The 26,228-nt window shown below is 47.8% G+C and overlaps 9 protein-coding genes across 9 annotated transcripts; 6 read left to right on the top strand and 3 right to left on the bottom strand.

Moving 5' to 3' along the window:
* Positions 1 to 295: 295 nt before the first annotated feature.
* Positions 296 to 3,277, bottom strand: BKA67DRAFT_655605 (uncharacterized protein; the record flags this gene model as incomplete). The annotated part of the gene is made up of 1 exon (XM_046106789.1): positions 296 to 3,277. One exon carries the CDS (start codon positions 3,275 to 3,277, stop codon positions 296 to 298), a length of 2,982 nt encoding a protein of 993 aa, XP_045961565.1.
* Positions 3,278 to 4,739: 1,462 nt separating this feature from the next.
* On the top strand, positions 4,740 to 7,790 carry BKA67DRAFT_512097 (beta-glucosidase; the record flags this gene model as incomplete). Its single annotated transcript, XM_046097446.1, has 12 exons — positions 4,740 to 4,848; positions 4,900 to 4,991; positions 5,042 to 5,205; positions 5,256 to 5,389; positions 5,436 to 5,524; positions 5,575 to 5,684; positions 5,747 to 5,876; positions 5,922 to 6,088; positions 6,139 to 6,705; positions 6,760 to 6,887; positions 6,938 to 7,096; positions 7,282 to 7,790. The coding sequence occupies 12 exons, from the start codon at positions 4,740 to 4,742 to the stop codon at positions 7,788 to 7,790; spliced, it is 2,358 nt and encodes a 785-aa protein (XP_045961564.1).
* Positions 7,791 to 9,027: 1,237 nt separating this feature from the next.
* On the top strand, positions 9,028 to 10,230 carry BKA67DRAFT_655603 (isoflavone reductase; the record flags this gene model as incomplete). Its single annotated transcript, XM_046106788.1, has 4 exons — positions 9,028 to 9,120; positions 9,178 to 9,459; positions 9,513 to 9,577; positions 9,696 to 10,230. 4 exons carry the CDS (start codon positions 9,028 to 9,030, stop codon positions 10,228 to 10,230), a joined length of 975 nt encoding a protein of 324 aa, XP_045961563.1.
* Positions 10,231 to 10,310: 80 nt separating this feature from the next.
* On the bottom strand, positions 10,311 to 11,645 carry BKA67DRAFT_186261 (D-isomer specific 2-hydroxyacid dehydrogenase). Its single transcript, XM_046095315.1, has 2 exons — positions 11,204 to 11,645; positions 10,311 to 11,109 (listed from the first exon to the last, which is right to left on the bottom strand). Exons 1-2 carry the CDS (start codon positions 11,508 to 11,510, stop codon positions 10,391 to 10,393), a joined length of 1,026 nt encoding a protein of 341 aa, XP_045961562.1. The 5' UTR covers positions 11,511 to 11,645; the 3' UTR covers positions 10,311 to 10,390.
* A 381-nt stretch (positions 11,646 to 12,026) lies between these two features.
* On the top strand, positions 12,027 to 13,635 carry BKA67DRAFT_532541 (uncharacterized protein; the record flags this gene model as incomplete). Its single annotated transcript, XM_046099548.1, has 3 exons — positions 12,027 to 12,031; positions 12,187 to 12,306; positions 12,369 to 13,635. The coding sequence occupies 3 exons, from the start codon at positions 12,027 to 12,029 to the stop codon at positions 13,633 to 13,635; spliced, it is 1,392 nt and encodes a 463-aa protein (XP_045961561.1).
* Positions 13,636 to 15,087: 1,452 nt separating this feature from the next.
* BKA67DRAFT_590888 (putative cellulose 1, 4-beta-cellobiosidase) lies at positions 15,088 to 16,837 on the top strand (the record flags this gene model as incomplete). Its single annotated transcript, XM_046104637.1, has 7 exons — positions 15,088 to 15,489; positions 15,624 to 15,827; positions 15,880 to 15,968; positions 16,025 to 16,237; positions 16,297 to 16,540; positions 16,596 to 16,726; positions 16,780 to 16,837. The coding sequence occupies 7 exons, from the start codon at positions 15,088 to 15,090 to the stop codon at positions 16,835 to 16,837; spliced, it is 1,341 nt and encodes a 446-aa protein (XP_045961560.1).
* A 325-nt stretch (positions 16,838 to 17,162) lies between these two features.
* BKA67DRAFT_655599 (uncharacterized protein) lies at positions 17,163 to 18,886 on the bottom strand (the record flags this gene model as incomplete). Its single annotated transcript, XM_046106787.1, has 5 exons — positions 17,163 to 18,087; positions 18,141 to 18,405; positions 18,454 to 18,568; positions 18,621 to 18,734; positions 18,797 to 18,886. 5 exons carry the CDS (start codon positions 18,884 to 18,886, stop codon positions 17,163 to 17,165), a joined length of 1,509 nt encoding a protein of 502 aa, XP_045961559.1.
* Positions 18,887 to 20,833: 1,947 nt separating this feature from the next.
* Positions 20,834 to 22,216, top strand: BKA67DRAFT_643344 (uncharacterized protein). Its single transcript, XM_046105823.1, has 7 exons — positions 20,834 to 20,932; positions 21,093 to 21,243; positions 21,326 to 21,355; positions 21,420 to 21,477; positions 21,544 to 21,547; positions 21,654 to 21,996; positions 22,048 to 22,216. The coding sequence occupies exons 2-7, from the start codon at positions 21,182 to 21,184 to the stop codon at positions 22,145 to 22,147; spliced, it is 597 nt and encodes a 198-aa protein (XP_045961558.1). The 5' UTR covers positions 20,834 to 20,932; positions 21,093 to 21,181; the 3' UTR covers positions 22,148 to 22,216.
* Positions 22,217 to 23,421: 1,205 nt separating this feature from the next.
* Positions 23,422 to 24,772, top strand: BKA67DRAFT_655598 (major facilitator superfamily domain-containing protein; the record flags this gene model as incomplete). Its single annotated transcript, XM_046106786.1, has 2 exons — positions 23,422 to 23,546; positions 23,614 to 24,772. The coding sequence occupies 2 exons, from the start codon at positions 23,422 to 23,424 to the stop codon at positions 24,770 to 24,772; spliced, it is 1,284 nt and encodes a 427-aa protein (XP_045961557.1).
* Positions 24,773 to 26,228: the final 1,456 nt, after the last annotated feature.

Here is a 26,228-nt window from a genome sequence, read left to right as displayed (position 1 = left end):
TTTGAAGGCAGATCATCCCAATGTCTAAGAACAGTTGGTGCCCACAAAACGGAGGATATTAACCTTTGAGTTTCACGAGATATCCTGCGGGACCAGAAATAGTAAATCAGTAGTGTTACATTATAGGAGGTGTTTACTGTCGAGCTCAAAGCTGAGAGTTGCTTTGTCTATTCGCAACTGGATCGCTAATGGCGAAGTGTGTGAGAAGATTATAGCATAGTGTAACAGACTCCTTATCTGTCATTATGCGGTTCACTGCCACCCAATCTAGACATACTACAAAATACTACCCACTCTAAACCGCATAAGACTTTTTACCATAAACCAGTCCATCATTCAGCTTCGTGATTGCCACCCAGTCCGGGGTATATTGAAGCGCTTGTTCGAGCGCGGGAATAGTACCTGGCCTGTTCGCATCATTCCACTTACAAAATACCTCGACGTCGATCTTGTTGCTCACATCCGTCTGCTTAGGCCATTCGACATCCACTATCCATGGTTGACTCCAATTGCGACGGTAGAGCATGATGCTGTCCAAGCCCTTTTCAGGCACTGACCCGAAACGACTATCAGGGGAACTGCCTCCCGACACCACGAAGCTTGCGACAGGTTTTGAGAACCGTACGCCACAAGTCCTCGTTTCGATGCCATCGAGCCGGAAATGTAGCTTGTTGGCGTATCGCTTAGGGTTGAAGCTGATCCAGTCCGCGAGCGTTCTATTTCCGCTGCTAATCTTTGGAAGTACACTTGAGCCATCGTAGGTGCAGTAACCCATATCTGGCCTGTCAGATGCTTTGGTCTCGCATACAACCTGCCTGCCCATAGCAGATGGTATTGGGGCCAACGCCTGACGAACATATTCCTCCACGCCCATGAAATGAATAGATGATTTCCCGGTATCTAAGTTGATGTCCTGAGAGAAGTAGATCTTGTATCTGCTGGAGGCACTGAAAGGGAAAGCGAGAAGATTGTAAGCCAGTGTTGCGGCAAAGACAACGAGAAGGAAGACAGGAATATGATGCGTCACCCGGTGTATGAATGGAGTGGTAGGAAGAACCAAAAGAATGCTGACGATGGCAACCAAAAGATAAGGGATCAAGGTGCTTCCACCATCAGCACCGGTTTCTTTCACAGAAGCAACAAGTTCGAGACCGAGTTGTCCGAACAGAACAAGGAAGAACGGCCCGATAAGAAGAAATTGGAAAAACCATAGCCAGCTCGGAAGCCTGCCAGACCACAACTGCTCATGACCGAATGGTTCAGTTATGGCACTGTCGTCGGTCGTCGTGTTGTCCATGATGGCAGAGATCGAACGCCGATAGACTGTACCAAAAGTGGTCTTGCGATCCTTCTTGCTGCTTCCACCGACCAATGGACTCGTCTCATCAGGCTCTTCGTCAGGCTCCTCAGCTGGTGCTTGGCCATCGTCGTTATCATTTCCACCGTTCACATCGGCACTCGCCTCGTTCACGCCTTGGTCAGTTGAATCACTTCTTTCGCGATCATCTATGCGCACGTTTGTAAAATCGCGTGTGTCGTGGTCATCATAGACTTTCTTCGCAAACGTAGTCTTCTTTGGTAAACCAAAAAGTTCGAAGAGAGCTAGTAGGGTAGCGAAGAATACCGCAGTCTGGAGGAAGACGAATGGGTAGCCGGCTGCAATGTGGAAACGATCCTCGAAGACTGTGACTGCGACCAGGAGAGCCCATGTAATGGTGAAAAGCCAAAAGAGAACAAAGCCGCGATGCAATGCACTCGGTCGAACAAAATTCGCACCGGCCATAATAACCCAGAAGGCAAAATAGAACAGCGACAGCATCATGGTCCAGACTGTGTACTCGTAGCTGTAGATGACGAAAGGGTTGATCTTTCTAATCAGGTATGCCGATGCTATGACCAGGCCTCCTGCAAAAAGTAGAGCCAAGGGAAAACGGATGATACCTTTTCGACCACCAAGTGTTACTGGCTCAAGGGCAGCTTCGTCATAAGCAGCTTTCGTTGAGGAGAAGAAGTAGTATTTGTCGCTTCGGACCAGGACATAGGTGAACAGCATGAGAGCGAGTGGGGTGACGATCAGGAGCGTTAGAGACCATGCGAAGAGATCATGGAGATCAAACAGGACGAAAGCCTTTCCAAAAAGGTCGAACCAGACACCGTCAGTGGGGGCTCCGTTGGAAACCTTTTTCCGGTTTCCGTCAGAACGATCCCCAACAAACGTGTCACCGGTATCTCCAGACAGGCTCTTTGTTGTATGAACAGAGTGCGATAGCATGTGCCAGAGACTGTCCACAGATGTATGACGCGTATCATCCTGATTTGTGTGGTATCGCGCGCGGGGACGATAAAAGGCGAGGTCCAGCCCTCGCATGCCGTATATGTCATGGAAGACCGAGTAATCAGTTCCGCTGCGAATGACACCAAGACCCCATGCATCCGAAGAGACGACGGAGCCAAACGGGTTTGGGCCTCCTCGATAAGCTCGAGTAACCTCTGCATCGGTGGTCCTGAAAAGATTTGCCCTGCCTCCAGCTGCAGCTCCTTCGAGGTTCAAGAAAGTGTGGCAGAATGGCATGAGTGGATGGCTTCCGAAGGCACGGGAACCCCAGAGCCAATCCTCCTCGTTGTTGTTCAGAAGAGCGACGATTCCTTTCTGTGGCTGGTTACCATGCGCCGAGAAGTACTTGATGAGCTGAAGGACAGATACAACAGCCATTCCGTCATCCGTGGCGCCAAACCCCGTGGACACGGAGTCAAAGTGTGCATTTACGAGAACGCCTCCCCTGCCGATGACCTTGTCCTCGTGATGGGTGTCTTCCCACCAAGTACCAGCGGGATCATCTGTGCCGCGGATATAGACAATGATGTTGTTGCCCTCAAAGTACGTGCCAATCGTCTTGGGCTGAAAGTCTGGGCCTTGCAGAGGCTTTGGGGCCCTCTCTTCGCCCACTAGGGTGACATTGCTAATATTGTCATCAAAGATGACGAGGTTCTTATCGGCTGCTCCATTTTCTGTCTTGATCTCGTGTACACGCCGGAGTAGCCATGCACGAACGAGATCATTTTCTCGGCTGTTATATGGATGGTAGGCCCGGGCCAACGTAGCAAGATCGGCCCAGGCCTCGGTGAGGTTGAGACCAGCTTCGATTCTGTCCGGTGAAGGGGCGGGTGGGACGGTCTCGTGAATGAGGACTAGAGGTATAAGTAAAGCGAGGTAGGCTAATGTGGTCCAGAACGTGACCGGGCCAGGCCTGAAGGCTATAGGATTACGGGCACCCATATTGGCGTCTTAGGGACGAAGGCTCTGTTGCGTTGCTGATCGGAGAGCCATAAGATTCGACAGGAAAACGTAAGAGTCGAGTCTCAAGGTGTGGTGGTGTGGTGTATGATGCGATCCGACAGCGACGTCATTGCCTCCGGCGCTTGTGGTCAATTCGGGTCGTTGCTGATTTACCTGCTGCGACTGAGGGGTCTCAGGTAAAGAAAGCGAGTTCAATGGAGTCTAGACTAAGTTACAGGGAAGCTAGAGCCGCCTAAACCTGCCGCAGTCAGCACTATTGTCGATGCACCCCAGGCTGTTTATCTCAGCCATAGCTCAGATGCAGCGGTCCACCTTCACCGCAGTCAGGTCTGGACCGTTGAGATTAATACACATACAGTACCAATCTTGGATATATGCAACGGCGCCGCAAAGCCAGAAGAAAGACCAAGGCTAGGGAGGGAACTTATGTTGCCAAAGATAAAACCTCATTAGGGTCACATTGCGATACTGTCTCACTCGAAGAGCTCTAGACTGCGTCGTAGCATACACCTATAGACGGCAAAACCCTCCATTCCAAACAAACGTCTGGGGCGTATATTGCCTGCCTGACAGGGGCGCCTGGGCTCTTCGTGATTATTTCATGATACGCCCGAAAGCTCCCTAGAGCCATCTCGAAAGTGACAAGTACTGATCTAGACTCGTTTACAATAGTGTCTCGGTTAAAAAGGTCGATGTCACCCGCGGGTGCGGAAAATGTACACATAGAAGACAGTCGAGTAACCACGGGTATGGCCCGCGGTTGGTCCTATGGACTATGACATGGGTGTCTGCGTCAGATCATATATACCATTCCATGGCGGTCTTGTTACTGCGCAAAATGGACCACGACAGTCACCATATGTGTACGCTGGGTGGACATAGCCCACCGCCTTTCGATTCGTATCTCCCGGGGCTATGTATCTGTTAATATGCGAAGAGCCGAGACTCACTACCGATTTTCCTCGACAGGGTTCCCCACGGGGTAACAATAACCATGCATATGCAGTGGACTACTAATATTCTCTAGTGATACTACATCAGCACCGGGTGATGCTGTGCACGCTGTTTCCCCACATCGTGTTTGCGTTTACTGTACTAATACCAAGTCTGAGTGCAGGTTCGATGCGTCACCCTCTTTCTCCATCATAGCGTCATGAGAACTCAACATGCAAATGGAGCCTTCTTGATGGTGGAAAGTCTCGCTGGTCGCTCCCCAACGCGGGTGATGATCTGCAATGCTTTCGTTGATGTCAGAAGTATCGTAAGACCACCGAATACCCATGCAGGTCCCGCCAGATCATGCTCATGTTTATAAAAGAGTGTCTTCCAAAGTTTGATGATATAATGTCTGCTTTTCCGTGCGGGCCATTGAGAAGTCTCTAACTTCCGCACATTGCGAGACTCGCCATACTGCGATTAAGAGATGAAGAACTTCCTGAATATGATTCTGCTGAGCAGTGCCTTGCCAGCAGCCCAGCACGCCGAGGCACAAGATGTTATCACAGATGACGCAGCGTTCTACGGCAAATCGCCGCCAGTATACCCGTCGCGTACGTACAGGATGCCCAAAGTTGATGTAAGGTGATCTAATAATGTCTTAGCTAATGCAAGCGGTGTTGGAAATTGGAAGAGTGCATATGCCAAAGCCGCCAACTTTGTCGCTCAGTTAACCTTAGAGGAGAAAGCAAGTACAGTCAAATTCGGGAATTAGTACCCAATCTGCTGATACTTGATGGATATCAGGTCAACTTAACAGGCGGTTATTCTGGCGACAATATCTGTTCTGGCAACATCCATCCTGTCCCTCGATTAGGATTTCCAGGCCTCTGCCTGAGCGATGGACCTAGCGGCCTAAGATCAACAAACTTCGTGTCTAGCTGGCCAGCTGGTTTCTCAGTCGGTGCCAGGTACGTGTCCCTTCGATGTACTTGATTACAAGTATTCAACAAATCGTTAGCTGGAATCGGAATCTTGCACAGCAAAGAGGTGTTGGTATGGCAAAAGAGTTCAAGGCGAAAGGTGTGCAAGTCGCACTTGGTCCTGTTGTTGGTCCTCTAGGCCGCATTGCTTCTGGTGGCAGAAACTGGGAAGGTGGGTTAGCAGACTCGAGAGCTACAAGTGGTTCTAACTATGTCAGGCTTCAGCAACGATCCCTACCTTGCAGGAGTATTAGCATATGAGACTGTGCAGGGCATGCAGTCTGTTGGTGTGACGGCCAGTACCAAAGTATGGCTTGTAAAATGGCAGTTATCCAGTATTATACTGACTATCTTTAGCATTTTATTGGGAACGAACAGGAGACGAATCGAAACCCTGACAGTGAAAGGAATATCAGTGCAGTATCGGTAAACATTGACGACAAGACGATGCATGAGCTCTATCTCTGGTACGCTTTTCAGACCCTATAGTTTTGAAATGTTCGAGACAGCGATGCTAACTTCCACGCAGGCCGTTCCAGGACGCCGTGAAAGCTGGCACTGGTTCAATCATGTGCTCTTACCAGCGAATCAACAACTCCTACGGATGTGCGAATAGCAAGACCCAGAATGGTCTGTTGAAGACTGAATTAGGATTTCAGGTATGATAGTTCTTGATCAAGTCGCTCTTGAGACTAAACCCCTAGGGATTTGTTGTCTCCGATTGGGGTGCTCAACACGCCGGGGTAGCCTCAGCTCTTGCAGGGCTCGATATGGTCATGCCCTATGCCTCGCCATATTGGGGAGATAAGCTGGCTGAGGCGGTCAACAACGGCTCGGTGCCGGAGTCCAGACTAGATGACATGGCTATTCGGTAAGTTATGGCTATCTTTACTCTGTAGGCCTTTCGCTCATAGCATCGAGGGTTGTGGCGACGTGGTATCAATTCAATCAAGATACCGACTTCCCGCTCACAGGTGTCGGCATGCCATCTAACCTTGCCGCACCTCATCAAAAAGTCATTGGTACCAGTCCAGATGCGAAAGAAGTACTGCTACAAGGCGCGGTGGAAGGTCACGTCCTGCTCAAGAATACAAATAACGCCCTACCATTAAAGTCTCCACAACTTATATCACTCTTCGGATACTCTGCCCAAGCATTTGCCCGATATTCGTGGGGAACTCCAGGGTGGAATGGAGGTCAAGAGTCATTATCGCTTGAAGAATTCGCGCTGTACCACGACGATAATATACTAGGCCCTCGCTCACAGATAGCGTCGAACGGTACGTTGCCGGCGGGTGGTGGATCCGGTGCAACCCAGCCAGCGTATTTGAGCTCGGCTTTCGAAGCTCTAAGCCAGCGTGCGTTTGAAGATGATACCCACTTGTGGTGGGATTTTCAATTCGACAGTAATACAGGGGTGGATCAATCATCGGACGCCTGCATTGTTGCTGTAAATGCATTTGCGACCGAAGGTTGGGATCGCTCGGGGTGAGTGGTTCATGTTGTAGAAGCTCATATTCCACTACTGACTTGTGTTTGTAGATTACATGATGACTTTACAGATGACCTCATCCTGAAGGTTGCCAGCCAATGTAACAACACCATTGTGGTTTTTCACAACGCAGGTGTTCGCTTAGTCGACCAATTTGTTGACCATCCGAATGTGACAGGTAGCATGATAATTCTTTTATTGTCTATAACTATAACTAATCAACTCTAGCTTTGATATTTGCTCATGTACCAGGGCAGAATTCTGGTCGTGCATTGGTTTCAATATTGTATGGCGATGCAGTCCCATCGGGAAAGCTCCCTTATACCGTGCCACATAATGAAAGCGACTTTGGAGCTATTGCAAATGAGACGGTGCCAGACGGCATATGTAAGTCAACCAAAGAATAAGACTCCTCAGTTCCATTGTCGTTCGAGAAAATACTAGTCAATGACCTTCTCAGCCAATAGGCTCTTCGAGAAGTGAGCGTAGTAGTCCAGGACAATACAAAATCCTAAAGAATATTCCTCCCCATTAACATTATGGAAATCTAACTATGGTTTTCTGGAACACAGATGCTTACTTTCCACAATCTGAGTTTTCCGAAGGTGTCTATATTGACTACCGAGCCTTTGACAGACGGAATATCACTCCGCGGTATGAGTTTGGGTTTGGTTTGAGCTACACCACATTCAACTTTTCCGCAATTGAATCATCTGTGCTGCCAAGTGCTATAACAGGTGCTTACGCTTCCGGTCCTGTGATCGAAGGCGGCCGAGCCGACCTGTGGGACACAATGGCAAAGGTTTCCGCCGTTGTCACGAACACGGGTTTATTGAGAGGTGCAGAGGTAGTACAAGTCTACATTGGGATCCCTAATGGACCTGTCCGACAACTGAGAGGTTTTGATAAAGTTTCCCTAGCACCAGGTCAGTCTGCCACTGTCAACTTTAATTTGACGCGCCGAGACCTCAGTACGTGGGATACTATGGCTCAGGAATGGCTTCTTCAGAAAGGAGAGTACCGGGTTTTCGTAGGGTCGAGCAGTCAAGATCTCCCGTTGGCATCTACTTTGGCCATTTGAGTGGCCCGGTACTGCCACATGTGCCGAAAACTATATCACCAAGCTACAACAGCCTATCCCTATCGACTTGATACGGATACGAAAACTCGGTTGTATAACCGTTAGTCCAGACAGAAATAGTGGTCGAGCTCAGCGCATATCTTCTGTTGCGCAGGTCAATGGAAGCAGTACTGATGTTCCTTAAGGTGCAAGCACTAGTCGAAAGTCGTACTATTTACTCATACTTTGTTGATTTCTAAATTGTGATCGGGAACGAGATTAGGAAAGAATCCAACGATTGGTTGCTTTGTCAAACAGAGCTACGGAATAGGAGTAGTTGGGACGCTGACGCCATCGCCATAATGCCATGCCGACAGACGTACGTGAGAAGAGAGTATCTCCCTCGGACCCGAACTAGGTACAATCATAGGTTATAATCAATTACTATTCATGCATTTGCTAATTCGGGAATTTTGGGACCATTGGACAAATGAGTCCATGTGCATCATTGGCTACTTGGTGTGTACAACCACTTTATTTATTTAGGTGCCTATGCAATGTCAGTCCAGTCTCCAGTCTTCTCGACCACAGGTAAGCACTACGTACTGTGGAACTGCTCGGAGACTTTTGTCAGACACTACGGGTCCGTAGATCAGGTTGGCCCGTACCGACCTCGTGGTGTCCCAATATTACTAAATAATATGATTGTCAGTACATGACCGCCCGCTTCTGCAGAACAACAGAACAATAGAACAACAGAACAAAAGAGAAGAAGCAGAAGAAGAAGGAGGTAGGGGAGAAATGTTACATAGAATTTTATGGCGCCAGACGACCTAAGGCTGATGAAGGACAAATTCACATAGTATGAGAGACGATATTCTTTGATGGTGCAATACACTATTTTACTTTAGACCAAGGTTAATAGATTAGCCACTATACAAATTCGGAGACTTTTCTCTGCTACGTATCACGCAAATAGTTATAAATCTCACGGGCTTGGCGTCCACCTATCGCAATACGGGACGATCCGATACTACCCAAACAATGTGGCCCATCATCATTCACCCGACCGGTGGATTTCTTGCATAATCAGTCCCCCCATCTTAGGATTACCAATCTCGTAGAACCTATATAAATATCTCGACGACTCCTCATCACAACGAATATTTAACAGGTTATAAGAAGAAGAGCAATATCAACAACATCCACCACGATCGAAAAGTCAAAGTAAAAGCAATCTCGTAAAACAAAACGAAATATGTCCACACCAACGAAAGTACTTGTCGTGGGGCCGACGGGGAGGACTGGAGGCTCTGTGCTTGACGGCCTCTTGGATTCGTCGACAAACTTCGTATGCCATCCGGTCGATATCACCAAAGAGTCACCTTGCTAATCAATAACACAACAGGAGATTACAACGCTGGTCAGGCAGGCTTCGGTGGACAAACCCGAAGTGAAAAAATTCAAGGACCGTGGTGTGACAGTAGTGGTCGGAGACCTGAGAGGGCCCAAACAAGACCTCGTCAAGATTTTGAGTGGCATAGATGTTGTCGTATCCTGCATAGTTGCATTTGATCTCGGCGCCGAGATTCTATTAGCGGAAGCAGCCAAAGAAGCCGGTGTGAAACGTTTCGTGCCAAGCTCCTTCCAGACCCCGGGACCCAGAGGCGTCATGATATTAGCTGACCGAGTAAGTTATGACAGGCGTATAATCTGCCCTACGCATGCGCTAACTAGAGCCAGAAAGACGAGGTCTTGTCAGCGGTCCAGCGTCTCCATTTGCCGTGGACTTTGATCGACGTCGGCTGGTAAGTGAATCCTCGAGCTTTATCACAGGCCTAATCACTACCCCCCTCCTACCACAGAGGAATTTTGTACCAGCTCCTGCCATGTTTCACAGCCTGTGCTAATATCCAATGATTGTAGGTGGTCAAACCAAATCGTACCCCCACTGCCTTCAGGACGCACAAAGAAGTTCGTGCTTGAGCATTTCAGCAACATCCCGGGCGACGGAACGGTTCGAAATGGGTTCACGGACCTTCGTGACGTAGGAAAATACGTTGCAAAGATCATCGTGGATCCAAGGACGCTCAATAAGAAGGTCTATGCATACACTGAAGTATCCACCATGAATCAAGTTGTCGACCTGATGAGCGAACTCAGCGGAGAAGAGGCGATCCGTGATTACCTTCCGGCGGAAAAGATCCAACAGGCGATCACGGAAGCTCAGAAAGACTATGAGGTGGAAGAAAAGAGACAGCAGGCAACGTTAATTCTCTTCATCAATCAATATTGGCAATCGTGGGGTGTTCGGGGGGACAATACTCCCGAGGCTGCCGAAATCTTTGGCTACTTGGATTTCAAGAAGCTGTACCCCGATGTTAAGGGGAAGACTATCAAGGAGTTGTTCCAAGGAATTTTGGATGGCTCAGAGACGCCTATTAAGCCGTTTCAACTATAAATTATTTGGCAGGCACATCAGATATGGAAATGTATTCATTTACAGTGTCGCTACCAACGTCTAAGCTTTAGTATCACCAGAACAGACATTTTGCACATCAACCAGTTGTCACCCTTTGAGGTGCCCACATAGTCGTCGTATGGTCTCGGAAAGCCCTTGACTAGAGCTTACTTTGTTTAATCAAGTGGGCGTTAACAGGCGATACGGCTTTACCGGTCTCGTGGAACGTGACAATGTTTTCCATGCCCAAGCTCTCAAATCCAATGTGGGAATCAAGTGACGCGCCAGCATTGTGCGACAAGACCTCCACATTCTTCATTTTAATCAGCTCCTTGTTGACGTTTGGCTCATCGAAATGCACGTCCAACCCAGCAGAGTAAAGATGGCCACTCTTGAGTGCATCCACTAGGGCGAGCTCGTCCACGAGTTTTCCGCGTGCAATATTGACCAACCGAGAGCCCTTCTTCATCTTCGCCAAAGCGGGCTCGTCAATGAGCGTGCCCCCCGAGAACGGGGTTGCAACGAGGACGCAATCGGCTTCTGCTAACAGAGTGTTCATACTCTTATGGTAAGTAGCGGGGACAGATGACGGGATTTCGACAATATCGTTGTAGACAATCTTCATGTTCATTGCTAGGTGCGCCTTTTCGGCAATCCTGCGCCCAATTCGGCCATAACCAACAATGCCAAGCGTGAATCCGTTGGGGTTGCGCGTTATGGCGGCCAGGTTCTGGTTGGCGTCTTTGAACTGGTCAGCGCTACCTGACCGAGCGGCTATCGCAGACCACGAGAACAATCTGAATGTCGATAATATCAGCCATATAGCTGCATCAGCCACCGACTCTGTGCATGCTGCCGCCGCGTTGCAGTAAATGACCCCTGGTCCCGGCTGTCAGCTAATTGTATCGTGCGCCAGGTCTGAAATATCACGGGAGAAGGGCGAATGGCGTTTGGGAAATTTGTCTGAGCTCACCCTTATTTGCTAGAGCTACCGTATCGACCCAATCGAAGCCAGCACCCGCACTGGCATATATCTTGCACGAGTCTGGTAATAATGAGATGAGTTCTTCATCCCAGTTTCCCATCTCGCCGCCCGTGTTCCAAAAGGGACGATACATGGCAACGAAATTGCCAAATTTCTTGTCCTTCAGGGCTTGTTTGAACTCCTCTCGCGGCATGCTGTAAGACCGCCTAATGTCAAACTTGGACTTGAATGCCGCGTATTGGTCATGGTTCCACTTGATGTCGTCGCCGAGCTGCAATACTATGGGCTTTGCCATTGTGGTTTTCAGTATACTAAGTAGGCGTACAACGAAGATTCAATAGATACGCAAGGCCAGATTTCTTCACCTACAACGCCCTCAACAAAGATATTTATTAGGTCAACCCCTTGCTTGTCATTGGGGAAGAAATCAGGGTCGGGGTTTTTTGCCGTTGTCGTAAGTTCTTAGCGTCGTACCACGGTCCCCAACGATTCAATTTGGCAAGTTGCCTGGTTGCCTATTCGTTCCATCGAACTAGTTTAGGATAGTAATACACTTGCACCGATTTCACTCGTCGCACGCTATCCCAACACTCGACCAATTCTTTGATTCCAATATCGAGATGGTGTTTTCTTGGGCTAATTCGGAGTCGATCCCAGCCTTCTGAATGCGTGGCCGCACCTGAACGTATGAGGTAGTAGTTGAGTTAGTCCCCGCATGTATATGTGTGTTGCCACACCCTTCCGAGTTCACGAACTTGAGATTAAGACAAATGTCCCCCACGCTTGACGTAAATAGGCTCTCGGCACTAACATGAAGTGTGTGGAGTTAGCGCGTTTTACCCCATACTTCAAAACGGGTCAAAATCCCCGAGGAATTGTTCGGCGACACCTGCACCATGGACTTTTTGAAGACAATGCAGTCAGATCATCATACTTACTCTATTTTAAGTACTCGTTAAATTGTCATTTAGTCTTCTCCTTCGGAAACTGAGTTCCGATCTTTCTGTATCCTTCGCTCCCGAAGGTATCGTGGACACCACTCAGAACAGCGTCGACGGGGTTTGGCTGCGGAAAATGGAACGCGATGTCAGGTAATGAAAACCTGAGGTTCGCACGAACGGTTGCGAAATAGTCCAAACAACAAATCTAGTAGTCACAACTTCTATTCCCTTCAGGCTCCATCGTCATTATCATCATCATCATCATCATCATCAAAAATGGCAGCTCTTCCCCGCGCCTTGCCTCATCAACTCCCGAAGGCAACCAAGACCGCTAGGGCAGTCTTACTTCGAATGCCTGAGTCCTTGAACACATTAAAACAGCTATGCCAGCGGAAAGTGGAGCAGTGTGACTACGTGCGGGCAAAATCTGTACAATCAAACATACCGATATACGACTTATCGACAACATCTACATCAGACACAGAAGCTGTCAATGACCTTCAGGACGAGTGGCACCATGCACTGAGTTCTGGCCCCGGAGTTGTAGTACTGAAGAACTTCCTCACAGACCATGCAGCCATAAAGCAATCCAACACTGCTTTTGAGCGGATAATCGAGAAAGAAGCTCAATCCGCCAAAGGCGACCATTTTGCAGCCGCCGGTTCTAATTCGCGGATCTGGAATTCCTTCCAGAAGCACGCCGAAGTTGATCCCACCAGTTTTGTTCGTTATTACTCAAATCCATGGTTAGCACGAGTGAGCGAGGCTTGGCTTGGCCCTTGTTACCAGGTCACCGCACAGTTGAATATTGTCAGACCTGGTGGGAAGCCTCAATCGGCTCACAGGGACTATCACCTGGGATTCCAAACAGCAGATGCTTGTGCCCGGTTTCCACGGACGATGCAACTGGCAAGTCAATATTTGACACTTCAAGGTGGCATTGCACACTCCGATGTACCTTTGGAAAGCGGACCAACTAGGTTGTTGCCCTTCTCCCAACTGTTGCCTGAAGGATATATGGCTTGGCGTTTACCGGAGTTTACTCAGTATTTCAACGAGAACTGGGTGAGCTTGGCGTTGGAAGTGGGCGATGCTGTGTTCTTCAATCCAGCATTGCTTCACGCGGCCGGAGAGAACAACACAAAGACTGTTGATCGAAGTGTCAATCTCCTTCAGATTAGTAGTGCATTCGGTAGGCCAATGGAGAGTGTCAACGGCCCAAAGATGGTGCGCAGCTGTTGGGATGCCCTTAAAGACTTTGCTGCGAGGGAGGGCTCAGGCGAAGGTACAAAGGCGTGTATCAATGCATTGGGGGAGGGATATCCTTTCCCTTCCAACTTGGACCAACGACCGCCAGGTCCTGACGGGATCACACCGACCAGCGAAATCGATATTTTGTGGGAAGGCATCCGAGAAAGCTGGGGCACGGAGAGGATAGTGAAAGAGTTGGAGAAAGTTCAGATCGACTCTGGATCATGATTGTTCAGGATGAAATGAAATAATCTATCTGGACGTATGACCTCCGCGCAAACAAACAGGCTAGCCTGATCCCTTAGCCAAGGATTAGTCCTTACAACGTTCCTTCTTTCAGGCTACGATGCGTGGCCGGCGCATGAGCGAAATGTAGATATACAAACACAGCCAGGCAATCCCAAGGAAATTCGCGACGCAACCACCAAGACCTAAGACCCAAAATATTACGGTCCGTTACTACACAACGTGACTTGTCCTAGAATCAAGATATTTAGTCTAATTTGACAGCACAAACCCTCCAAGAAGGCCAGTAATTAGCCAGAGCTGACATTTGCCTGTACCCCACACCTTGGCATCACCACCTTTGTCCTGCCAAGAGTCGTGGAGTTGAAATGTTCATATGAACTAAGGGTCCCTATCAAAAGTTTGCTCATTGTTTTTGTGGACTCTGATATCATTCTCGAGGCGAAGATAGTGCGCTCGGTTTATAGCCATGATCCTGTAGCAATAATAGAAACACTCGATTTCTGCGACCGCTGCAATGGTGAAGATGCCGATGAAGTATCCACTCATGTCCCGAGATCAGCACTGCTCGCTTCATGTCGGTGCTCCCGGATGCGCTTTCTCCAACTTGGCCACCAAATTAGCGAGAAACAACGCCGGGCCCAAGTCTCCGTGAAGTGGGACCCAAGATCGGTCATGTAGCACACAACGGTATAATATCGAGCCGCGGCTAAATGTATCCTAGAACAATGAAACATATACATAACGCATACAGTTACTACTGCCGGTAGTGTGAACTTGGCTAGTTTTGGTCGCTATTATGATGGGATCTTGGATAAAGGGTGTCTCAAATGGATCCTACACGATGGGTGATGGCGATCACGATATGTTTATCCCTGATGGAGATCGAGTTTGCATTATAAACAAACCTTTGATTATGGTCTTTCAAAGACTGCTATGATGTTTTCTCGTGTGTCGAAATTTTAAGCACCATTGAGGTGTTACATGGTTAATATACTGCATGCTCTACTGTGGCTGTGTTCTTGGGCATTTCCCGTGCTTCTTTGTCTAGATCAAGTGGTCTAAACATGTTTTGTATTGTCACACTCACTCTCCATTAGCCATCTATCTATCATAACATAGAGGCGGATCTACCGATTGGCAATGGACCCTGGTCTTGGCAGATTAAAGCGACGGAACTGAGTTTGGTCCCATGAGATCCACACAGCAGTAAGCAAACGGGATTGACTTAATCTTAGTCTTGGCCTAACAAGACAGGAAACCCAGGAGACAATTGCTCCGGCGGCAAATTGGGACCAAGGAAAGCTCTGCCGACCATGCCTCTCCTTTGCTTTATTTTCAAAAGGAACCTTCTATATCATGTAGGTCATCTCGCAACCTTGAAGGATAACCCATCAAACACTCTCTAAATTGTCACGTCAAAACTCGAACATCATGTTGTCACTATTCATTGCAGCAGGTCTGCTTGGCCTCGCAACGTCCCAGCAAGTCGGCACACAACAGACGGAAACCCATCCAAAACTATCTTGGAGCAAGTGTACTAGCGGTGGGAGCTGCACCAGCACGAATGCCGAGGTAGTCATTGACTCAAACTGGCGCTGGCTCCATGGTACTAGCGATACTAAGAACTGCTACGATGGTAACGCGTGGACCAGTGTCTGTAGCACTGCTACCGATTGTGCCCAGAAATGTGCCCTCGAGGGTGCAGAGTACTCGAAAACATACGGAGCATCAACAAGCGGCAATGCTTTGACCCTGAAGTTTGTCACGAAACATGAATATGGTACCAATATCGGCTCACGTTTTTATCTTATGAACGGAGCTTCCAAATATCAGGTATATAGTTACCCTTCTGCTACATCAACAGTCACTGCCCCATGGTGTACACTCCGAGGCTTCTGCTATATGCTTACAGAATAAGAATTGGCAACTGATGCGTTCAAACGTGGAATGCTAACCAAGCCTACTAGATGTTCACACTCATGAATAACGAATTCACCTTTGATGTAGACTTGTCGACTGTTGATTGTGGTCTCAATGCTGCCCTGTACTTCGTTGCCATGGAGGAAGACGGCGGAATGAAAAGCTATTCGACCAACAAGGCCGGCGCCAAGTACGGTACTGGATACTGTGATGCGCAGTGCGCAAGGGACTTGAAGTTTGTGGGTGGCAAGGTGCGTATCCACAGTTCGCGTCTCATCATTGTCATCTGTTGACAATTAACAGGCGAATGTCGAAGGCTGGGCACCGTCAACAAATGATAAGAACGCTGGTGTCGGTCCTATGGGAGCCTGCTGTGCTGAGATCGATGTCTGGTAAGGCCGGCTTTCCAACCCCAACATGAAATTTCGGTACACTGATCAGTAATCAGGGAGTCTAACTCTCACTCTTTTGCGTTGACACCCCATCCTTGCACTGAAAACACTTATCACGTCTGCACAAAGAATGAATGCGGTGGTACTTACTCGGATGATCGTTTCGCCGGTAAGTGCGATGCTAATGGCTGCGATTATAACCCGTATCGCATGGGCAACACGGATTTCTACGGTAAAGGCAAACTTGTCGACACAAGCAAGAAGTTCACGTAAGTTCATATTGCCAATCCATGGGGTTTATGGAGTTTTACCCTAACCTTGCTTCAAGGGTCGTCACCCAATTCCAGCCCGACAAGGTCACCCAGTTCTTCGTCCAGAATGGTGCCAAGATTGAGATTCCTAGCCCAACATACGACGGTATTTCCGATAGTAGCGCCATTACCCCGGAGTTCTGCGAGAACCAATTCAAGGTATTTGGCGACAGAGATCGATTCTCTGAGGTTGGAGGCTTCCCACAGCTCAACAAGGCTCTTCAGGTACCAATGGTCCTGGTCATGTCTATTTGGGACGACGTGAGTTTCATCTTTTGGTGTCGACTTTACATACTCCAATCTAACATCTTGTTAGCATTATGCAAATATGCTATGGCTCGATTCGACATACCCACCAGAGAAGGAGGGCGAACCAGGCGCCGCCCGCGGTGACTGTGCACAATCGTCCGGGGTTCCCTCGGATGTCGAGTCCAATATCCCCAACGCGTAAGTCCCCCCTTTGCTGATGAAAATAAAACAAAGAGCTCATGAAATCGTAGTCAGGTCGTTTGGTCCAACATTCGCTTTGGTCCCGTCGGTTCCACCGTCAAGGTCTAAACTAAAATGGAAGTCTTACGCCAGATTGAAACTCCCAATTGCGATTGGGATAAACCTGGCGTAGTTGTGTAGACTCTCTTTTTTCTATCTCTTCACATACGATCATTTAAGAGCTCATTGCCACATTGTATTTGTTCCTTTTCCTGGCTGTGTCCGCATCGCTCCGTTTGTGTATGTTATTTCAGTCAAGCATCGCCAGTAGAAGCAAGTATGATTTTGCATGCCTGGCCATAACACCTATCATTTCAATATGCTAGAGAGTCACTATCAATATTTGTACGTTACCGGTGACCGCGCCAACTTTCGATGCTAGAGAATCATGTCTTCATCCTACAGTGCCTTTGAATCGCGTAATCTTGAAGCCACCAGGAGCTCGTGTCTGAAAAACGCCGGTCGGGTCGTACTTAAGAGCCGCTGCCTGGATTTTTCCAACATTTTGTGCACCGTAGCTAGCGAGAGGGTCTTGTTGCTGATAGGCATAATTGATGTATTCCCATTCAGCAGTGGCGCCAATGCTGGCAGCATATTCCATCGTCGCGTCACCAAATTTGCGCATTTGTTCCTGGGCGACGGCCTCCTGCTCAACACCATTGACCGCGAGCGTGAACAGGAGCATGACCACATTCTCTGTTTCACGATCAAGTCCTAGAACGTTACCACCATTGGCGGCACTGTGCTTAGAGAAAATTGTGGGGATGGACTGGAACATAGCCTGGGTTACAAAATCACCATCTGGAGACTGCTCGTCCATGAAATCGCACAATTCTTCATGGAGCTCGATGATCTTCTCATACACGCGCTTGTCGTTCTTAATAGTTCCTGTCCACCAGATATCGCGATAGCCACTGGGCTGCTCAAGTTCGTTCGTGAGTTCTAGATGGCTAGCTGTTCGCATGGTGGTCGATAGATTATCGGGAATTGCAAAGAACTCATCAAACGCTGGTGCTTCTACGTTACCACCCGTGTCTTCGTAAGCAGCGATGATGATTATGTCCTTGAGAGATGGTTGGTACGACCAAAAGACGATAGCAGAACCATTCACGTCGTTCTGCACGTTGTTGGTCCAGTCAACGTACGCATCAATGTGATGAGGACCAGTGGTCTTGTTGTATTGTACAACACCTCCCCACAAAAGAGGGACATCGAAAGCCTGCATGTCGAACCGAGTAACGACGCCAAAGTTGGATTGTCCTCCCTTCAGTGCTTGAAAAAGATCTGAGTTATCGGTGGTATTGGCATTGATGATCTCGCTATTTCTGATTTAGCAAAAGAGTGTCTCCTACTTGTGCGGCAATCAACTTACCCGCTGGCTAGAACAACCTCGAAGTTAATTACGTTGTCGCAGGCAAAGCCTTTGCGGGCCGAGTAGAAGGAATTACCACCGCCGGTGAGGAAACCAGCCACTCCGACAGAAGCAGCACGACCGCCTGGTACTGTTACATTGTGAGGATCGAGGATTTCATAGACGCCTCTCCATCTAGAGCCGGGGTAAATAGATGCGACCTTGGATACTTCATTGTATGTCGTTGCATTCATCAGCCCAAGGTCAATAGTAACACCTTCCTCGACTATATGGTGTTAGTTCCTTGTCAGCAGACATAAATAGGTTCACTCACTGTTGTTGGCAGGCCAGATAAAATGACCTCCGCTTCGGACAGCAAATTGACAAGAAGACCTCTCGACCAAGGTCGTCACGGCCAACGAAACCTGTTCAGCAGATGTCGGCTGAGTCTGCAACGACGGCAGTAAGCTTGATGTCCATAAAAAAGATGTGAGGTCTTACAATGCACGAAGGAGTTAGCTGAGACGTGATCGACCAATAAGATTTCGTACGATTCTCATATAACTCGTTGCCGGGATATATAACTGATATGCCTAAATTTTGCAGAGACACGCACTATCATTTGATGCTGTTAGTACCCTGTAGGTTCATTGTTTGCCGAGAAGTTGTTGACTTACACAAGACGAAGTACTATTACCGTGACCAGCTGCGACCGTTGTAGCCAACATAGCTAGGGCTACGAGAGCTGGCGACAGGTATGGAAACATCGCGAACGGATAACAGCTCAAAATTACTCCAAAATGGAAGCTCTGAGTTTTGTTTTCCACCTCTCGCTTACGGTTTGATGTTAATGAAACGTAACAGAACAAGCTTGTCAGTTAGGGGTCAGTGTGTGGGCAGACTTGCTTTTTATATGAGGGGGAACTGAGATTCCCCATTTTTTGGAGATACTGCGAATAGACGGAGACACTCCAGAACCAGAACGGCTACTGAACGCAGCCGTCCATGCATTCTGCCAGCAAATAATTCAGAAGTTCGGATATGGATTGGACTGGTCGAACAAGGGGCTGACGGCCTGGTTGCTAGCTTTTTGGTTAGCATCGCGGTGGTGCATACCTCAGATCGGCCTCATCCCATGCTTTCTGGCTCGGCGCGATACCAGTTAAGTAACCCTTCCCGAAGCTTGCTCACTTGCTCGAGTCCGGCCCTGCTCTGCTTCATAATCCAAAGTCACTATGATCCAGAGAGCAAATTAGGCTTATACAAGACAATCTAATGACTAGATTGTTTGGTATGATTCGTTTTGATCGTCTGGCTTTACTAGACAATAGAATAAACCGTGCTGCAAGTTGTCCAAGTGTTCAAGGTCTCTGTGCTTAGTGCAAGCATTTCGGAGATTTCAACTAGCACGCTATAGCGCTTTCAAACGGGTTCCTCTACGGTGCGTCATGCCCCATGGCTTGATACTAGAACTTCATTCGCTATGCTTATCAGGCTATGGCCCCTGTATCCCATTTTGCTCCACGTTGTAAAATAGTGGATATGTTCCTGGTTGCCTTTATACTCGTGTTTTTTTTTAAAAAAAGAAAAGAAAAAGAAAAAAGGAAAAGAGAAAGGACAACGATTCCCTTTCCTGCCCTCCCCACTTCCATGGGGGGAGAAGAGAAGAAAAGGAGATGGCAAATAGATCTGTTTTAAAGAACGACAAACCATTGGGAGTTTATCAGGCGATTCAGAGTGCCGTTTTCCAGCTGAACGAATTGGCCAGACAGAAGCTGTATGCCAAGTCAGGTACTGGGGTGTACTGCGGAACGGCTGTTCCGATATGTTTGCTGCAAATGCCTGCTTTTGCATGTTTGCTTCTAAATTCTGTACATGAACTGATGAATTATATTAAGGTTTCCAGATGCTTGTGCCTGCCAAGATTGGTAACCATAACCACAAATTATGAAGTAGTGTCAATATGGCACGGCCTGTCCCCTTGACCCTCTGGACGGGTTTTGCTTAGTCTGAGCAAGCCGGTCGAATTGTTGAGCTTTGTAGACATAAAGTCGCTTGACATGTTGAGAGAAGACACCAAGTGGAGATGCCCCGTGTCATCGAGAATGGTGCTATGGTAGAGTCGGAAGTATGGATCTGGAACTGTCGCGATCATTCAAAGAAGTGCATATCTATCTTGCACAATGGGTTGGGGCCATGCAATGCTTATTGGTAAAAGCCGATGAATAGGTACTCGAGTCTCTTACGAAAGTCCCAGTAACACTTCCCCCACCAACCCAACTTTTAACACGAGCGGCACAGACTGTCAAGCATAACACATGTGAAATACCACTTATGGGTCGGTTCTCTTGGCGGCCATAAATGTCTCTTTCCAGTTCCCAGTGTGTTACACTGTTCATAGAATAAGAGCTGAAAATTCAAGTGAGGTAGTTCGTTAGCTTTGAGTTTAGGGATTCAAATACAAACTTATCGCACAACCAGAGTGTCCTAAATGATCTTGGATGATCGACGTACATGTGTATTACAACGGTTCGCTCCCGTCTAGCCGTCTGGGGATTGACATCTCCATATAAAGAAGGGCCCGGCTTAACAAAATCGTACAGAGCATTACTTAGTCCTGAAACTGCAGGAATTGTTCTCAAGATTGTACGGTGAGTCTATTGAGCAGCTTCACAGGTATATGAAAGCAGGCCTGTAACTAATTTACTGCACATGTATTATGTCGCATCCTTATCTATGGTACCAACATTGTGCTTTATGCCAACATAATTCGATAGGGTCGCCGGTACTACTTTGCTTGATCATCAGTGAGGGTTAGTCCCCGTGATACAATCTCAGTTGTCTGATGACATCGTAAATCTTGAGGTATAAAAGATTGTTGGTTCTTTTAAGCTAACGATTGAAAAATTCCTCATATTACGTGGTTGATAACAACATCTATCACATCCAGTTTAGCAACTAACGTATTCAGCGTGAGCTCAAGTGATAATTTGGTGATAACATCTTGATCTTGAGAAAGTCACCTTCACCACCACTGCGAATTGCCCTTCATCAACGGAACAATGACCATCATGGCTGCTCCCGCCGACTATCAGGTCAACAATGCGAATCCACCACAAATAGGGTATATACAGATAATTACTGTCTGCATCGTGGAGAATATACTAGCGTGGTGTTTCTATTTCAAAGACTCTACACGAAAGTAGGAATCATGGGCAAGTTTCAAATCGAAGATAGTAAGTCCCACGTCATATATACGGGATCACAGAACTTCTTAAATATTGACTCTTCACTTCATAGCCACTATAATCTTTGCTTGGGTAACTTCCGTTGCAACGCAGTAAGAACTCCTCCGCCTGTATGTAGTGAAGGCCGTCGGCGTACATGCATGGGAGATGTCAATTAAATGATACAAATATTTCAGCCAAGTAAGCTCGCTTCCGGGTTTATGCTGCTTCTACAACAGCCAAGAAGTGTCTGCTAAACTTAGTAGTAGGTGATTTTTTGCTGCTCCTCTTGTCTACACCTTCACAGTTGCCTCGTCCAGAGCCACATTATGTCTGTTCAACAGAGGATTTTCTCCTTTCAAAACATACCAGACCACTGTTTGGGTTACGTTGTTTATCTGCGTAGGCTCGTCGATGGATTTATTTCTCAGTCTCCTATTTGCATGCAAGCCACTATCAGCAAGTTGGGATCCGACCTTGGCTCAGACTTCAGAATGCCTAGATAGGGGTGCTATATATGTGGCAACTGCGGGAATCGGCGTCCTCACAGATGTCTTAATGCTGGCGCTTCCGATCTTAATTGTTATTAGTCTCGAGATTCCTCTCAGACAAAAGATAATCCTAGTCGGGCTATTCGCAGTCGGATCAGCGTAAGTGTTTCTGGGGATATGTATGGTTTCTTACCACTAATAGTTGTACAGGACGTTGATCACTTTCATCGTGCGACTCGTCATCTTACTACAAAGTTTTGCCAAACAGGACCAGGCATATGCACTCACGAAGGGTACACTCTGGATGTAAGAACATGATCCCAGAAACATGAACTTTCCGCTTGTTATGACACCAAGATGCATTGAGTCGAATCTACCGATCATGTGTTGTTGTCTTCCGACCTTACGAAGCTTCTTCCGACCTGTTGCGCCCATTCTTATTGGAGAGAAAAGGTCGACAGACGGAGACGCCTCTAACCAGCCAGGCCGATACGCTCTCAACACCTTTGGCAGTAGTCCCATGAACCCGAATGGTCAATGATTTAAGTTCGATACTCTGATGCGCACACAAGGGACTCAGCTTAGAGACGAAGATGACACAGATGAGGCGGATTAATTACGGCCTGATAGGAGGTTCCACAACGTGACCAATATCTGTGGTGGTGTGGGTTCGCAGTCGTCAGATGGTGGTGTGAAATTCGGCAATGAGAGCGAAAATGCGATAATCAATTCGAATACGGTTGCAGTACAGTTCAGCTGTGAACCATTATCTATTTAGAGGAGCTTCGATTAGAATTCAGAAAGATCGAATAGGCAAGCGAATGGATCCTAACTCTCCAATCTAATTAATCCTCCGTTCAGAGCAAATAAATGAAACGGATATAAATCTAGATACTGATCTGTTTTCATTATGGGCATGAGGGTTGACTCGTGGTTCTGAAGCGCTTCTTGGCCTTGAGTTGGTCGTATTTCCAGTTAAGACTGACTTCGACATATTCCTTAACTGTTCAAACACATGAGGTCTCAAGGGAGTCAATATAAGGATGGCCGTATCATGGGGCTCACCCAATCTTCATTCTGAAGTTCCTCCTAACCATCAAGAAAGATCTCCAGATTCAGCGCAGCAGCGCATGGTCCCTACCAATTAAAACCCTCACTCAAGCTTTAGGATATGCATATTAGATAATTATCGCTATTAGATTACCATTGCTACTAGGCACGCTCGTTAGAAGCAAGTGCGAGTCTAGCTTAGTATTGTGATCAAGCATAAGCGTCTCATCACGGATGCTGATAGCATCAAAACTACAAAACATACACTATCGGGTATTTATTTGACCAGTCAAGCTCCGAAATCCTCGAAAGTGATTCCTTCACATGGCTTACACACCCAATTATAACCCAGCGCTGAACGAAGTGTGGAATGGGGGCGATCAATTCCCCGTAATTCCCGAGATCAGTATCCGCTGACGTGGGTGACCAGTGCCATGTCTCCCCATGGGGTATGTGAAGCTTGGCGCTCGGTACAAAATCAAAGTCTCTACATATTATGCTCCAAAAACGCAAGCTGTTAATAACTCGACGATAATGCCAGCAGTTGAGAAGACGCAGGCTACGGAGGATGCACCGGTTGATAACGAAGCCCCGCCCAATGGGGGAACCCTGGCGTGGATGCAAGTCGCTGGTTGCTTCGCACTTTACCTGAACACATTGTAAGTGACCCAACCGCTTCTCTCTGGAAATGTCGTTTTAGTGAGGCGGCTAATATTTTTGCTTAAGAGGCCTTCTTAATACCTTTGGAGTTTTCCAAACGTATTACGAGACGACTCTGCTCAGTAACAGCTCGCCGTCAGCGATATCTTGGATTGGATCGACCCAGGCCTTCTGCTTGATGTCGATCGGCGTCTTTATCGGACCTCTGTACGATGCAGGTTACTTTCGTGCGCTGCTGATCGCCGGAACCTTCCTCGTTACCTTTGGGTTTATGATGACTAGTATAAGCTCAGAGTACTGGCATGTCTTCCTTGCTCAAGGTATCGCCATCGGCCTTGGTACTAGTTGTTTGTCTATACCGTCCATCGCTTTGGTGCCTATGTATTTTACACCTCCGAAAAGAGCTTGGGCAATGGGCGCCGCAACTATGGGTAGCGGGCTGGGCTCAACGGTCTATCCGATCATGTTCCAAGCGCTTTTAGAGAGGATCGGCTTCGCTTGGACTGTAAGAATTCTGGGATTCATCTCGCTTGCTTTCTGCGTCTTTGCCATTATCGTTACGCGACCGCGTTACAAGAAGGCAGTGGTGACGGGCCGGTGTATGGTAAAAGCACGTTCATTGGGCACCATTATACGAGAAGCAAGGCTGGGAGAGAGGAGCTACCTTATATACGTGGTTGCGGTGTTTTTCAACAACCTCGCCTTCTTCGAGCCGCTGTATTATATCGAAACCTATGCCACTTCGCACGGTATGGAAAGCATGGCGGTTGCAGGATACTTGCTAGCCATTCTCAACGGTTCTTCGATGTTCGGACGACTGGTACCGTCGGCCATGGCCGGTCGCCTCGGGACAGTTAATACGTTTATTATAATATACCTCCTCAGCGCCGTGAGCGTGTTCTACTGGATCAGCGCCACCAACACCGCGGGAAACATAGCATTTGCTGTGCTATACGGTTTCTTCTCTGGGGGTGTGGTGGCGTTCCAGCCAGTTGTGTTAACTTCAATCACGGATGATTTTGCCTACCTAGGTACTCGTCTTGGCGCTTTGTCTATCATGAAAGGGATTGGATCTTTAGCAGGTCCTCCAATTGCCGGCGCTATACTGGAGACGTCTGGTGGCTATCTTGGTGTACAATTATTCACAGGATTCGCAATCGTGCTTTCTGTCGGGTTTGCAACAGTACTGAGATTTATGTTGGGATCAAAACAGGCCGCCAGATAGCGAGTCCTGGTGTTATTGTCTCCCAGACACAATCGCAGGTGGCCGTATCAGTCCTCAAAGCAGGATCGATTTTACATATCGACAGTAATTTGACGTTTGTATAAATTGTAAGAATTATCACGGTTGCCGTTCATCACGGGGGCGGATCGTACTTCCTTCCGCATTACTTGGCTCCAAGCCACTAGATTGATGCAAAGAGAAATAGTGGCTTGGAATGGTGAAGCCAAATCATGTCAAGCTTTCGGCAGAGATTTGGCTTCGTGGGATATACGCGCACGAAAAGGCTTGTCTGAACAGCACGATTGCTGGGCTGTCAGTGTGAAGTTGGGTGTTTATGGGGATTTCATGTTTGACCAACTTTACATGGCAATTACAAGTTGCGTTTCCATGATTACCCTGGTTGTCTCCTGTGACGTCAATTCATCCCATTTGCCGTTTGACAGCAATTGAGTGTGGAGAGTACTCCGGGCTTCGTCAGGAACAGAAGGACTGTGACTGGACCACAAAAGCCAGAGGGTAACATTTTGATGGGCGACCGGCAAATCGGCACATTGCCAAGCCTGAGGTAGCCCATTCAAGCCCACCCAAGCCCATTCCAGGCCTTTGCCATCAGAGCAATAACATTAATTTTCCAGTTTGCACACGAGTCCTCTTAATATCTACTGGAAGATCTTGTTTGTATTTTTAATTTTTAATTCTCTCTCACATTGTGTCTTCCTACAAAACTAAAGACTCAAGCTCATCTACGTGGCAAGTAATCATGGTTTTCTGACATTACATCTATTGCACAGCAAATTGCCACGAACGTGGATTTGCATCGCAGAAAGCCACACAGCGTGCCCACTACTCAGCCTCAACCATACATAACTACTTGCTTGGTAGACTTTGGCTCGACCAACCTACGCAGTACCTGTAGGTGCTTGGTACTCGCGCTAGCGACTCGGTATGTAGCCAAGCAGAACAGAACATGAAAGAAAGCATCACATCACATCATATCACGCCTGTCACCGGTGCCCCTTCGCAGACACAATGCTGATACGGACAAAGTTAAGGTTACCGAATTGGCTTCATAACTCAGCATTGACCTCGAGGAGACCGACCTTCTCGGACCATCGAGGTTCGCTCGTCAGAAATGCGTAAGTTCCTGTTTCCACACCCGCTCTTCCTTGGTCGAGAACCAGTTCCCACCCGCACTTTGGAGCAAGTATCTGTATCTGGCTGCATGTGCATCGCCCGTATGCATTGTTAGTGCAATCGGAACCCGTCTTATCTCCACGCCGTCATGACATCGTGCACAACGGTCATCAAGCCAGCCAGCAGCAATTCGTCACGGCATCCATCATACAATTGCTGCGTATGTATGTACGTATCTGATGCTAGCGGCAAAAGGAAAGACAGAAAGCAAACGACAAGCAGGCAGGCAGGCAGGCAAGCAGGCAAACAACCAGTCAAACAA

This window comes from Truncatella angustata, assembly GCF_020726525.1.
Source record: "Truncatella angustata strain MPI-SDFR-AT-0073 chromosome Unknown BKA67scaffold_2, whole genome shotgun sequence".
NCBI classification, from domain to species: domain Eukaryota; kingdom Fungi; phylum Ascomycota; class Sordariomycetes; order Amphisphaeriales; family Sporocadaceae; genus Truncatella; species Truncatella angustata.
This window is presented reverse-complemented; position numbering and strand designations above follow the sequence as displayed.